We start from the raw sequence: 15,139 nt of genomic DNA, 5'->3' as shown, positions 1-15,139 counted from the left end.
TATATATTTATTATTATTTCTACAGCTTACTTTACTTTTGTGGCAAACAAAGAATAAATGTAACAAAATGCATAAGTTGATAAAGTTTTTGCTTTTGTTTTGCACCATATTTAAAGGTAAGTTTGTTATTTTACTAAATACAAGCGTTACTAAACACCTAAAACTCCAAATTTATATATATATAATGTGTTGTTAAGCTTGTTTTAAAAACTCAACCGTTTAAAACACACAAACAAAGTAACAAAATATATTTTCATTCATTTCGTTTCAACAGCTAAGCGTTTTCACTGCTGCACTTTCAATAACTTTTACCACAGCATGTTTTAATGGCTGTCGTTTTGCTGATGATTTCAAGAGAATGATATCTTTATTGTTTTAATAATTTGATCTTCGTATTCGAAAAGTTAAATACAAAATTTTAACAAAAAGTGTGGTCGCCCACGAGTTACACTTGTGGGGTATAGGAGGGTGGGGGAGGATGGAACACCTTTAGCACATAAAATATAAATATCCTGATCGTGTTTTAAACAATTACTAACGGTCAATGGGAGAATATAGTTTTATATTTTCTTGAATGTTCTTGTTTACTATTAAACGGGCGAGAAAATGGAGGTAAAAGGTGTCCCGTTTTTCCCACCCTACTGTATAACTTTTTGTGGGGCGCGTTAAATAAAGGAATAAATATAAATATGTTAATTACTCCACAGCCGTACACGGTGCGTGTCCCTCGGATTGGATACAAAATGGCGACAGTTGTTATTACTTCTCATACAAAACATCTGCGGCGTTATCTTGGCATGAATCTCAAGCTACATGCGAAGAGTTGCTCGGTGGGCTTGCAGTCGTGGAAACACTAGAAGAGAATGTAAGTATGAATGTAACTGGCTTTATCCTCGCGTGGCGGGACAACGGCAATCGTTGTAACACAGATATTCTGTTTCATATAGGCCAGCACATGCTCGTTTACAAGTTAAAAATATTGCCGCCAGTTCTCACATACATACGTGGTAACTCGTTATCTGGCACGAGGTGTGTGAAACAGAACACCAGTTTTACACCGACTGTCGTTTTTCCAGCTACGTGAAAATAAATAAGTTACATCTGCCGTAACTCGCAAGTGGCCCCAAGGTGTATGAAACAGAACACCCTTGTTAAAACAACTTGCATTGCCCCCGTGTGAGGATAAATAAGGTAAATTCATTCATTGCCTTTATTTTCTCACAGACTTTCCTTGCAACCCAAATCCCATCAGGACAACGACATTGGATTGGCTTGCATGATATCAACGTAGAAGACAACTGGGAATGGGTGGATGGAACTACCTTAACTTATGCGTAAGTATATGAACATGTATTACTATGGGGTAAAACGGGATGTTGTGGGGGAAAATAGGACGTAATATCCCATATTTCCTAATCGTATTTTTTACATTTATCAACGCTTTTTAGAGTCGTGAATATGCAGGTATATAAATCTGTAAATCAGCTTGAACAATACAAAAGAATTAATAAACCATCTTACCCCACCCTAATGAACCATCTTACCCCACCCTAATATATATTCACTCGTGTTTATATATACCAAAATACACGAGTATTCTCGAAACAGCGTTTCAGATAACGGCAGTTCGTCTAAACGTGGCGGCTTTTTATGCAACAAAATATGACGTTATTATGAGGCACCTCTAGCCCAAAAAAAGTGTAAACAGGATACAACGCCGCCAATAGAAATGTTTCAGATTAATTTAAAAACATTTGCATTGACGTCAAAGGAGCGTGGGGGAATTCCCTACTTAAAAAGTGCCTTTGCAAATATTTTTTTAAATAATGAATTTTATGTTCATTAAAGTAGGGTTTAGGGAATAAAGTTAGGGCCCATAGGATTTTGCTGCTAACAATTAACCATATGGTATCTATAGTACAACTTTCCAAACCTTTTTTGTAAAAGTCTAGTTCTGTTTTGTGTCTGTTCATTTATAAAAGTTTGGTAAAATATATGTTGCTAGTAAAGAATTCTTCCCCCACTTTATTTGCTAACCACTAACCCCTAACTACTAACCCCTAACTACGAACCACTATAACCATTAACCCCTAACCATCAACCTCTAACCACTAACCATCAACCCCTAACCACTAACCATCAACCCCTAAGCTCTAACACTTCCCACCAGCCTATTCTGCTATGTCCTGGAAGATTCTTCACTAGTGCCAAATATATAGAGCCCAAACTTGGGAACTAGTGAAGAATCCTCCGGTACAGATTAGGCTGGTGGAAAGTGTTACAGGTTGGTGGTTAGGGCCCTAGGGGTTGATAGTTAGTGGTTAGTAGTTAGGGGTTTAGTGGTTATAGGGGTTAATAGTTAGGGGTTAGAAGTTAGTGCGCCATGGGGGTTCGGATTCGTAGTTAAGGGTTATTTCGTTATTGGTTGGGGGGTTGTGGGTTAGTGGTTGTTTTTAATGAATAGCAGTTACTCAGCAGATAATGTGGGGGAGGATTATTTCTTCGCACTCTTACTAGATCAAGTACATTTTTAGATTACTTCGTAAAATAAAATAATTCATTCCCAAAACCAAAATATATCATAGCCCTAACTAGATTAAGTAAATTTCTAATTTCTAAACACCCAGGGCTTGGGACGGAGGGCAACCCGATAACTGGGTTGATTCCGAAGGACAAGAGGAAGATTGTGTTGTACAGAATGAGAATGGATTGTGGAACGATCTGTCATGTTTGGTACCGGCGTTATTTGTATGTGAACGAAGTACTTCAACAGGTATGCAATGATAAAAGACGTCATGTTTTGTTGTTTCCTGGTGCTCATACAATCCTCCCCAACGTTATGTGCTAACCACTAAACGTATTTACTAACTCTTACAACCACTTTCCCCTTCTCACCCTTAACTAATAACCCCTAACTACAAACCTTACACTTTTGTTTTGCCAAGCCATTATAACTACCAACCTCATGAGGGGTATGAAACACAACACCTGTGTTATAACGACTGTTGTTTCCCGACCACACGAGGGTATTTGAGTTACATACGTGGTAACTTGTAAGCGGGCACAAGGTGTATGAAACAAAACACCCATGTTATAACGCTGGTCGCTTTCCACAAAGCAAGGATTAACAAGTTTCATCCATTTAAATATTTATCTCTTTTCAGTTCCAACCTCCAACTGCCAAGCTAGCGATGGTTGGGAAGAATATAACGGTCGTTGTTATTTGTGGGTTGAATCTAAAGTATCGTGGCCGTCTGCTGATACGGCGTGTAAAAAACTGGGTTCGAATCTCGTTGCTATCACAGATACACCTGAACAGTTGTTTGTGGCGGATAAAGTTAATAATCATGCAGTTCATACCTGGATTGGCTTGTCTACTATTGTAAGTATTGTTGTTTGTCGGCTAGATGTAACGGCTACACTTTTTTTCTATAAATTAAATGTAAATATGTTTTTAATTGTAGACGTGTTTTTTCGCTATAATTTAATTTTATTAATCCCTAAAGTTTATTTTATCAATACCGAACAGCGTGTCGCCATGAAACGGGCATAAGGTGTTCAAATTAATGTAATATGGCAAATAAAACATCTCCCACAAAGCTTCATCTGTGGTAACTCGTAAGCTTGCACGAGGTTTATGAAACAAAACACCTGTGTTATAATGACTGTCGTTGCCCTGCCATGCGATGATTAATAAGTTACTCATTCATTACATACGTGGTAACTTGTAAGCGGGCACGAGGTGTATGAAACAAAACACCCGAGTTATAATGACTGTCGTTGCCACGCCATGCAATGATAAAGCAATATACATCCATTTAAATAAAATGGCTTTGTATGAATTCCTTTACACTGTACCGCAGAACCACGAGAGCAATGACCTTTATTGGAGTAATGGGAAAGACATTTTTGGGCCAAACTCGTACGCAAACTGGGGACCAAACCAACCAGATTTAACAAGCACGTCCGATCACTGCGTGGAAGTTAACCCAAGTACTGGAACAAGTAAGTTGTGTCTTTATGCACTCATTTGTTTCTATTAGTAGTTTAACTTGGGAATAATTAAACATGGCTCATCTGTTTGTCTGCTAGATGTATTTGTTTTGTCGCTATATCCTGTCTTTTTGTTTAAAATATTTCTAAATCTTTGCTACCGTAATCGAAGAGACAAATGAAGTTATTATTATATATTATTGTTATTATAGAAGTTAAATTAGACCTAGAAATTTACAGTGGCATCTGCCATGAGTAAATGTAATCATGTATCATATAAATTTTAAAAACATGCTTTACCGTTTGCCTTGTATAGTTTTAGGTTTTCAATAATAGTTAAAAGCTTTGTAAACCGCTGTAGGCGCCCAACCGAATGAAATGGTAACCCAGGTCTGTGTATCTTGGAAAAAGATCATTTTAAATAAATGAAGCTTTATCAAATGACGTTCTACAAAATATGAAATTAATTGCAATTGTAATTGAATTAACAAATTCTTGTTTATTCCCTGAGGTGGTTATTGGGCTGTGGAAAGATGTGGAGAAGGCCATTCATTTATCTGTGAATCGGGAGTAACAGGTAAAATATTCATATTCACTTTTAAACAATGTTTTGAGAAGTTTTTGCCACATTGTTGTTTATATTGGTTCAAGCAAGGAACATTTTAACTAAAAAGGGCTAAATAAAAACTTTAAACCAAAATTAGACTCTTTGTCATACTGTATTAGGAAAAATTTGTTGGATTTTCCAACTATCCTAAAAAATGTATTTTGCCCAAGGAACCTTGCCCATCATTACACGGCAGCAATGAACCTCAAACTCGTGACTTCAAACTAGAGGCAAGCACACCAATTACTTTGCCACAGTTTTTATGTATAGCTGATAATTTGGACAACCCATTAATGACCACTGGGTTGCAATTGCTGTAAAGTGTCTTGCTCAAGAACACTTACACCCACAATGGTAGCAGCGAAGAGCCTTGAACCTATTACCTCTGACCTAGAGGCAGGCACTAATTTCTGTGCCACAGTGATTTCACCATTAGCAAATTGAATTTAACCAATTATATTTATTTGTCCAGGTTCCTGTGCCCCTGGTTGGTCTCTTTACTCTGGTTCTTGTTATTTCTTCGGGATGTCCGATGATTTGCAAACTAACTGGGTTGAATCCAGAGACGCATGTTCTACCATGGGAGGTTACTTGATTATTATTAACAGGTGAATATTAGACAACTCATTAGTGACCATAAGGTTTGAGCAATTTTCGTATAGGGACACATGCGTCAACAACAGTAGAAGCCTGAAGCGAGCTGACCACTGTATTAGAACATTGAACAATTTTTGTATCCCCAGCTTACAGGTCTATAAGAGTAGTTCCTACTACCCATTGTAGGAGTTAATTACCCACATAACAACATACTCGTAAACAGGCCAAGGTGTATGAAACAGAAAGCCCGTGCTGTAACTACTGCCGTTGGAATGCCACATTAAGTTAGATAATTTATATCCACCGATCCATTTATTTATTTATTTTTATTTGTTTTAATTATTCACACTCCGCAGTGAAGCTGAGCAGAAGTTTCTCAACACCCACTTGCAAGAGATTCAAGACTTTGGTTCGAACGACGTATGGATAGGAATCTCTGATTCTGACGGCGATGGAATATTTTTATGGTCAGATGGAACGTCAGCGACATCTAGTGGCGGTTATACCAACTTTGGAACGAGCCAACCCAGAGATATCAGTGTATGTTTAGTTTAATAAATAAGAATGAATATTAATTTAGTCCCTTTATCTTCATGTTGAGGAAAACAACAATCATTATAACACGGGTGTTTTTTTGCATACACCTCGTGCCCGCTTACCAGTTACCACGTGTCCACGTATGTAAATTGTACGCTTAAGTTTTAAAATAGGAGTTTAGAAGTCAAATTAGGTTAGTATAATTTGACATAAAAAAACGTGTTCATAATATACTAATTGTACTGTGTACTTAATCTCACAGGGTGCGTGGGATTGTGGTCAAATATTCACGGGGTCTTCGAACGGACTTTGGGAAACTTACGATTGCTTTAAGAAGCAAGCATTCGTGTGTGAGATCGCTCCAGGTGTTGACGTGAAACCTTTGGTGCCAACTGCTTGTAAGTTTTGTGGATGTAATGTAACTTATATTGGGGGTCTGTATATAGAGAGAAGTTGAAATATTTATTTATTTATTTATTCTATTTTGTAATAAACAAAGAACAAGAATTATAAAACCGTACCCTGCCACAGACCGTTGTTAATTGTTTAAAACACGATCAGGATATTTGGGTATTATGTCCTAAAGGTGTCCTGTCTTCCCCCTCTCTACTATATACAAATAATTGGGTGCAACAGCCACTCTTTCCCACACCTTTTATCCATCCCGTGTTGTTGAAATATGACCTTCGCTATCCTTTTCGAAGAGATAAACAATTTTAGATTATATTTGAATAAAAAAAACTGCCAATGCCATTTAGGCAAAATATATATCTCCTATATTATAAAATTGGTTGGACTTGATTTTTGTTTGTTATGTTTTCCTAGCACCAGATCCTAACTGTATTTCTTTACACAAGAATTGTTCAACTCCATGAGCACTAGATCAGGGTTACATTCGTGGCAAATATTATAGTTCATTTTTTGATGTTTCAGCAATCCATGAAGGCTGCCCACCTGATTGGTTCTGGTACAACAACCATTGTTACTTCTTTGAATATGAAACAGAGTTTACATGGTCAGCTGCTGAAAACTTCTGTCTTGAAAATGGAGCTCATCTTGTCAGCATTGTTGACCCTGAAGAAAATGGATTTGTAACCGGTGAGTGGCAAGCATGAAAGTAACTTGTTTTATCCTCGAGTGGCCGAAACGACATTCATTATAACACAGGTGGTTTGTTCTATACACCCCGCTTACGGCCTAACCAATTGTTGCACAGCATAGGATGTTGTGTGTAACAGCTGGTGTGTGCTTCATTGGAAACATATTGTGGCAATGATTCCATATTTTCAGCCAGTGTTCACTAACGGGTTGTCCAAATTGTCACCTATACAATAAAAAACAATCTCCTACAAAGTTACATAGGTGGTAACTTGTAAGCGGGCACGAGGTGTATGAAACAGAACAACCATGTTATAATGACTGTCATTGCCCTACCATGCGAGGATAAATAAGTTACATAATTGTTTCCTTGTAAGCGGGCACAAGGTGTATGAAACAGAACACCCGTGTTATAACGACTATCAATGTCCTGCCATACAAGGACAAATAAATTACATTCCTTCCTTTAAACAGGACATGCATTTGGAACCAACTGGATTGGAGCCAATGATATGGGGGTAGAAGGACAGTATGTTTGGTCAGATCAATCACCTTGGGTGGGTGGTTCAACTTTACATAATAGTAGAGTGGGGGAAGATGGGACACCTTTCACACATATTATCCCAATATTCTGATCATGTTTTAAACAGTTATCAACGGTCTATGGGAGTTTTGAGCAAATAGTTTTATAGTTTTTTAAATGTTTTTTGTTTACTACCACATGGGACAAGAAAATAGAATTAAAGCGTGTCCCAACTTTCCCCATCCTACTATATGTTAATAAGATGGAAATAATTTAATATTTTAGTGGATGTTGTGACCTTCAGTCGTTTATTAATGAGAAAACAAAGTTAGCGCACAAAATGTAGTCTTAGGTCACGATGTAAAATGTAATAATGGTAAACGAAAAACCAAAGTTAATGTCATTTAGCAATGTAGCATGTTACTCATCAAATACCGCATGGTGGCGCTATAAAAACAGAATATAAATGATTGGGGACCTAACGTAATACCGTAACACAAACTATATAGCCGTTTTTAATTCTGTTTATACTTTTAGACTTTCTCTAATTTTCAAGATGGTGAACCGAATGACAGCGGTGATTGCATCACATTATGGGCAGATGTCGGTTACAAATGGGACGACACCTCGTGCACCGTGGTTCACCCGTTTATTTGTAAAATGCCGGAACAACGTATGTTCTAACCTTTTTGTTCAATTTTTAATTTTTTTCTTTTAATTTTCTAAGTTTCTTTAGTCAACTTTTTGCCAAATTAGCACAGTGCGCCATTTAAGCAAACGCAGCTGAACTCAATCATGCGTTACAACAAATAGAAATAGCATTAACAATGCAATAGTAACAAAGCATTACACCAACATATCATTATTATACTTGCTTTACAAAAAGCTGAATTTAAATGTTGCATAAGGTACTTTAAATACTGTATGCGGGCATGCGGTATCTCTACATGTTTCCCTACTTTTTTATAAAATGCTGTCATTACAATACAACAACATGCTTTGAAACATTGTGCATTTTTCATTTAAATAATACACCAACATAATAGTTATGATACTTTTATAGAATGTTTTGAAGCCTTGGGAATGGAAGACCGAACTATACTTGATATTGAAATAACAGCAAGTTCGTATTGGGATGACAACCACGCACCTTGGTTGGCTCGCTTGAATAACCAACAAGATCCTCCATCACAAGGATGTTGGGCGCCTACACTTGATGCTGCAGGTGATGTGGTGTAACATGGGACAATTCTCTTAAACCGCTACATGTGAATTTGCTCCAACCCAGTGTTTACTAATGGGTTGTCCAGATTATCCGCCATACATAAAAAATGCATAAAAAAGTAAAAATGAAAAATCCAAACAAAATAAACACTGACAAAGTAACATGAATGAATGGAGGTAACTTGCTTTATACTTGCCTGGAGGGCAACAACAGCCGTTATAACACTGGTGTAGTTTAATACACCTCGTGCCAGTTTATAAGTTACCATGTAAGTTACTTCATATGACGCATATGGTAACTCGTAAGTGGGCCCGAAGTGTATGAAACTTAACACCCATGTTCTAACCACTGTTGTTGCTCTACCATGATAGGTCAAATAAGTTATTCTTTCATACAATTACATTTATGAAACTGAACACCCCCTTTTAAAACTTTTGTTATTACCCCACTATTATGCATACTAATATAAATTATTCATAAAATTAAATTGATATATTCAATCTTAGGGCAAAACCCAGCACCCGGCACTACATGGATACAAATACAGCTGGTGATTCCACGAACAGTAACAGCAGTTGTAACCCAAGGACGACCCGGTGGTTTCTTGCAATGGATAACTTCATACCAACTCTCATACTCAGATGATGGTATCACGTTCACAACTGTAAAAGACAACACAGGAGCAGTGAAGGTGAATTGGCTACCCATAATTTTTGACCACTTTTTTATCATACGTCTTAACACACACTTTGTTAAATCCCTTTTTTCATATGTTGGTTTATATAGAGTAGTTATGTGACAAGAAATGGAAACATGTAAAAATTTTTACTTAAACGTATTGTTACTCTCTTTTTTTTTGTCGTACATACGCTCTTTACACACACTTTTGTTCCAGTTACACCTTAAGTTTTTGAAACAAATTCAACTCAATTTAGTTTAAAGCATATAATATTATGACTTTAGCAATTAAGCTTTTATTGAACCTTTTTTCCATTTCTTTTCATCTTGACACCACCACTGCTAAAATGCTCACTCACAAAAATGTCTTGTTTAAAAAAGAAACAGTTTTTTCTAATTCATTGCATTACTATCCAGACATTCACAGCCAACGTTGATGAAAACACCCCCGTTACAAACAAACTACCAACCCCTATTGTGACATCATACATACGACTCACACAACAATCGTATAATAATTTCCCCTCGTTAAGAATGGAGCTACTTGGATGTTCCAAGGACAACACAGACATCGTGACTCCATCTCCGGTGCAAGGTATCAGTATTTTTTATCTAGCACAGAGGGTACAGATTCAAAGCTCGGTGCTGCTACCATTGTCCCATGGCACAGCACAGAGGGTACAGATTCAAAGCTCGGTGCTGCTACCATTGTCCCATGGCACAGCACAGAGGGTACAGATTCAAAGCTCGGTGCTGCTACCATTGTCCCATGGCCCAGCACAGAGGGTACAGATTCAAAGCTCGGTGCTGCTACCATTGTCCCATGGCACAGCACAGAGGGTACAGATTCAAAGCTCGGTGCTGCTACCATTGTCCCATGGCACAGCACAGAGGGTACAGGTTCTAGGGTCACTAATGGGTTGTCAAATTTTCAGTCATACAGAAAAAAAAGGAAAAAAACTAAAAAAATTCAACTACAAAGTATAGATGTGGTAACTCGTAAAGTGAATATTGTAAGAAATAACGAATTTTTAACTAAAACTCTTCCCCACACTTTTCATCTATAGCCAGTTTTAACAACTGTTGTTTTGCTGTTAATTCTCTTCAAAAAAAAAACTAGAAAAAATAAAAATTAAACAGAAAGTTACATATGTGACTCGTAAGCGGGCACGAGGTGTGTGAAACACCTGTGTAATAAAGACGAATTAAGTGTAAAATACTCCTGTAAAGAAAACTGTATAATTGAAACTGTAATAAAATTCTATCATTACATTTAACCTAATTCAACTATATGTATGTAACTTACTTTATCCTCGCGTGGCCGGAAAACGACAGTCGTTATCACACGGGTTTAACACCTCGTGCCAGCTTACGAGTTATCATGTATGTTACTTTGTGGGTGATTATTTTTTTTGGTTTTTTATTTCATATATAAAACAGCAGAGTTAAAATCAAACTGCATTAAAATTATATCTAACTTAAGTATGATTGTGTTTATACATATACTCTCAACTAAAACACAACGTATTTTAAATATCTGCAGCTTGTACCTCAGTTCCCAGCCATGAAAGACTTGATTGTGGATATGCTGGGATCCTTAGCACTGAATGCATCAGCAAAGGTTGTTGTTGGGATAGTTCTATACCTGACACTAAATGGTGTTTCTATAAAAAAGGCGAGTTTTGTGTAGTTAGATATATGGTTGTAGGAGGTTGGGGTAAAATTGTTCGTATTTTGGGGTAAGATGGTATGCTGGGGTAAGATGATAGCTTTGGATAGCATGTACATGTTTCCATTCTCTTTTATCGCCCTATCTGATATTAAACGAAGAATATTTACATAACCTTATCCTTACGTCTCTAAAATAGCTTTGTTAATTCTTAAACACACATTCATGAAATACAGTAATCATATACTTCAAACTAACTCACAAAAACTTTATTTTTCAAACTACAAACAAGAACAGAATTTATTTCCCCCATTGTAGTGTCTTTAGTCTTTACGCACACTTGTTTCTATAGAAGACTAACTTGATAATAATTAAACATAAATGGCTTGTTAGGTGCAACGGCCTCGTTTATTTTCTTCAATTTTTTTTTAAATGACAGTTTATAATATTGGGCAGATGAATTAGTAACAGTAAATATTAATCTATTTACAGCCAAGATCATTTGTTTACATTATGTAAATGGTTAACGTACGAGAGCATCAAAGTTTTACACGGAACATGCTTGTGGGCATGTTTAATCATTACATTCCGCAACATAATTTGTACCTTTAGGTCTCTATGCACTATATCTTTACTATGCAAATAATCAATTGCATCTAAAATTTGTGATATTAAATGGCTTGCATCCTTTTCCGTGTAACTTCCTTTTTCAACAATTCGGTCGAATAATTCTCCACCGGAGACTCTGTAGGGAAAATAAGGAAAATATATTAACAAACATAACTATATTCTGTCTTTTCATTTAAAATATATTTAAATTTTCCTACCATAATTGAAAAGGAAAATAAGGTTATTTTTTGTGGGGTAATGGGCCAAGTCTGGTCTAAATCCCAGGTCCCCACGGACCTCACCCATACAGAATAGAATAGAAGGTTGTTTTTACCAGATGATTACGACCCACGATGTGGCAAAGATTGGACTTTCAATCCAAGTGGGGAATTCAACTGTTATCATTTCAATGATTATCAAACAAGAACGTGGCAAACTGCGAGAGATTATTGTCTTGGACTTGGGGGGGATTTGCTCAGCGTCAACTCAAAGTAGGTTGTTCAACTGATTGATTGTTTTATCCTAAAGACTGTTTACTGATAATTAGCATTTAATCCACACATGACAGGGCAGGGCAAGGTCAGTCGTTATAACACAGGAGTTTTGTTTCATACACCTCTTGCCCGCTTACAAGTTACCACGTATTTAGCTTGTTTATCCTCACATGATGGGGTAAAGGCATCCGTTATAATACGGGTGTTCTGTTTCATACACCTCGTGCCTGCTTACAAGTTACCACCTATGTTACTTCAGGGGTGAATATTCTTTTTCATTGGTTCTTCGCTAAGAAGCTTAACAGGAATTGTGCCAACCCAGTGGTCACTTATCAAAACTGTCATACGGAATAAAAATAATCCCTTCACAAAGTTACATACGAGGTAACTTGCAAGCGGGCACGAGGTGTATGAAACAGAACACCTGTGTTATAACGACTGCCGTTACCCCTCCATGCAAGGATAAATATGTTACATTCATACACACCCAAAACTCCTAAAACACAGTGTTACTTGTATAACTTATATTCATACAAACTTGTATCTTTTCCAGGGAAGAACAGGCTTATGTAAATGGCCAAATATCCACCATGGTTCTCATGCCAGCGTTTTGGATTGGAGCAAATATAATAGATAACGATGGTTGGAAGTGGTGTAGCGGGGCTCCATTCAACTTTATATATTGGGAAGATGGTAAACTATTTAATTCTACTTTGTTATATTGTTGTGTTACTATTGCATCGGTAATGCTTTCCTTAATTGTTGTTTCACATGATTATATGTGTAATACTTTGACTCGCATTATTTTCAAATACATAAATTAGACTATGTGTCACCACTGAAAAGACACAGCATATTTATTAAACTGTCTTTATTTAACTCTTACTGCAATATTCTGTTACTTCTGCTATCAGGCATAACGTAAATAATCTTTAAGTGGCTGATTTAAAAACGAAGTGTTTTTCTGATGTTTATTCGTTAGCGATAAATAAACAAAATATAAAATTTACTGCAAAAACACACTTACACAGTTACATATGTGGTAAATGGTAAGCTGGCACGAGGTGTATGAAACAGAATACCCGTGTTATAACGACTATCCTTGCCCTGCCATGCGGGGGTGAAGTAATTCGCATTCATTCATTGTTGTCTTACAGGTGAACCAAATGGTGAGAATGAGAAATGTGTTGAAATGTATTCGTCCAATTCTAAATGGAACGACCTGGATTGTTCAGCTGAAAGAGGAATCGCTTGCAAGAAACTCGCTAACACCGCTCCTGTTATTCCTATTGCTAATGGTAGGTGACATAACATGTGCATATAAGCAAAGCAAGAGTTCTTTTATTTATAAGTTAAACCCTTCTTAATAGTTCTATTCTATATGGGTGAGGTTCTTGTTAAGGACCTGGGATTTAGACCAGAGTTGGCCCATTACCCAAACATTGTATATGCACATTCTATTCTATACGGGTGGGGTCTTTTCTAAGAAACTAGGATTTATGTCTGATTTGGCCTATTACCTTAACTTCCAGACTGCTTCCATGCGCCTTAGTGTATTCACCACATTAATCAAGGTTTCCTATGTTTGACAACTAAATGTGACTGAATTTTTGTGACCCTTCTTATAATTGCAGGAGAGTATATAATAGATATATGCGAGGGGGATTCTGACGTCCTTGTTTGTCCTGGCGAGCTGGTTATTGTAATTCACCATGCTTCTTATGGGAGGTCTAATATAGCTACGTAAGTGACATGTTACTTCATAAGTTCATGATATAAACACGAGTGTTCTGTTGCATACACCTCATGCTCGCTTCTGAAGTACCACGCATGTAACTTATTCATCCTCGTACAGTCGTTATAACACGGCTGTTCTGTTTCATACACCTTATGCCCGCTTACGAGTTACCATGTATGTAACTTATTTATCCACGCATGGCGGGGCAACGACAGTCGTTATAACACGGCTGTTCTGTTTCATACACCTCGTGCCCGCTTACGAGTTACCATGTATGTAACTTATTTATCCACGCATGGCGGGGCAACGACAGTCGTTATAACACGGCTGTTCTGTTTCATACACCTTATGCCAGCTTACGAGTTACCACGTATGTAACTTATTTATCCTCGCATGGCGAAACAACGGCAGTCGTTATAACACAAGTGTTCTGCTTCATACACCTCGTGCCCGCTTACGAGTTACCATGTTTGTAACTTTGTGGGTGAATATTTTTTTTACTTTTTTGTTATGCTCATACCTACCTTTGTGGGTGAATATTTTGGATTATTTTGTCATTTTTACTTTACATGTTTCTTATATTTCTGATATTACATCCACAGATGTAGCAGCGATCAAGGCGTACCAATCGGAGGTTGCCATTCAGAAGACTCCATAAACATTGTATCTGACTTGTGTAACTACCAGCAAGCATGCACTGTTAGCGCAACTAATGATATATTTGGTGACCCGTGCCCGAATACTTACAAATATCTCAATGTTATTTACTCATGCGAGCAAGCAAGTAAGTAATGTATGGAAACAAAGTTGATAATAATTTGGTGACACGCAAGTTTCTAGTTAGCCCATTTACTTCAAAATTATAAAAGATGTTTTAAACATCATTGTCAAGCAAAGATGCAGAAAATCTAAGAAATTGTTGTAACAATATGTATATTTATGTTAATGTCCACATATAACAAACTATCATTTTTTATTTTTTCTGTTAAACACATCGGCAAAGATTAAATCAATCAAGCGAAGAGAAAGGAATTACCAACAAAACAACAGTTGTTAAAATTTGCTATAAATAAATACTACTTTAAGAAATTGTCTAATCACCACATATAAGATTTAAATATGAAATTATATAACATGTTTGCCAAAATTTGTTTGTTTTTAATTTCCGAAAAAGTTGCTACATATAATATCCAAAAAACAGTGTTAAGTTTTTTACAGTAAATAATCGAAAAAATTTCTGATATCGACTTTTATTTTTTTAGCTTGTTACCAAAAGCTTGGTGTGGAAAATGGTTCAGTTGCGGATTCCCAATTCTCCCAGTCTTCTTATATTGATAATAAACATAAAGGGGTGAATGGGAGGCTAAATGG

At 36.7% G+C, this 15,139-nt stretch overlaps 1 protein-coding gene across 1 annotated transcript in view; it reads left to right on the top strand.

The window, feature by feature from the left end:
- The window catches only part of LOC108950210 (C-type mannose receptor 2-like), a gene marked incomplete at its 3' end in the record, with an annotated part of 15,770 nt that extends 636 nt beyond the window's left edge, over positions 1 to 15,134 (top strand). The window contains exons 2-23 of the mRNA XM_026838126.1: positions 708 to 865; positions 1,225 to 1,334; positions 2,628 to 2,773; positions 3,165 to 3,382; positions 3,864 to 4,005; positions 4,505 to 4,570; positions 5,073 to 5,208; positions 5,554 to 5,737; positions 5,997 to 6,132; positions 6,668 to 6,832; positions 7,307 to 7,389; positions 7,893 to 8,028; positions 8,419 to 8,580; positions 9,087 to 9,271; positions 9,676 to 9,853; positions 10,802 to 10,933; positions 11,874 to 12,027; positions 12,584 to 12,723; positions 13,188 to 13,328; positions 13,665 to 13,773; positions 14,371 to 14,552; positions 15,031 to 15,134. Of these exons, the coding sequence (XP_026693927.1) occupies positions 708 to 865; positions 1,225 to 1,334; positions 2,628 to 2,773; positions 3,165 to 3,382; positions 3,864 to 4,005; positions 4,505 to 4,570; positions 5,073 to 5,208; positions 5,554 to 5,737; positions 5,997 to 6,132; positions 6,668 to 6,832; positions 7,307 to 7,389; positions 7,893 to 8,028; positions 8,419 to 8,580; positions 9,087 to 9,271; positions 9,676 to 9,853; positions 10,802 to 10,933; positions 11,874 to 12,027; positions 12,584 to 12,723; positions 13,188 to 13,328; positions 13,665 to 13,773; positions 14,371 to 14,552; positions 15,031 to 15,134 (3,167 nt within the window). The remainder of the gene's footprint in view (positions 1 to 707; positions 866 to 1,224; positions 1,335 to 2,627; positions 2,774 to 3,164; positions 3,383 to 3,863; positions 4,006 to 4,504; positions 4,571 to 5,072; positions 5,209 to 5,553; positions 5,738 to 5,996; positions 6,133 to 6,667; positions 6,833 to 7,306; positions 7,390 to 7,892; positions 8,029 to 8,418; positions 8,581 to 9,086; positions 9,272 to 9,675; positions 9,854 to 10,801; positions 10,934 to 11,873; positions 12,028 to 12,583; positions 12,724 to 13,187; positions 13,329 to 13,664; positions 13,774 to 14,370; positions 14,553 to 15,030) is intronic.
- Positions 15,135 to 15,139: the final 5 nt, after the last annotated feature.

The sequence above is a fragment of the Ciona intestinalis genome, unplaced genomic scaffold (genome assembly GCF_000224145.3).
Source record: "Ciona intestinalis unplaced genomic scaffold, KH HT000059.2, whole genome shotgun sequence".
Lineage (NCBI taxonomy): Eukaryota > Metazoa > Chordata > Ascidiacea > Phlebobranchia > Cionidae > Ciona > Ciona intestinalis.
This window is presented reverse-complemented; position numbering and strand designations above follow the sequence as displayed.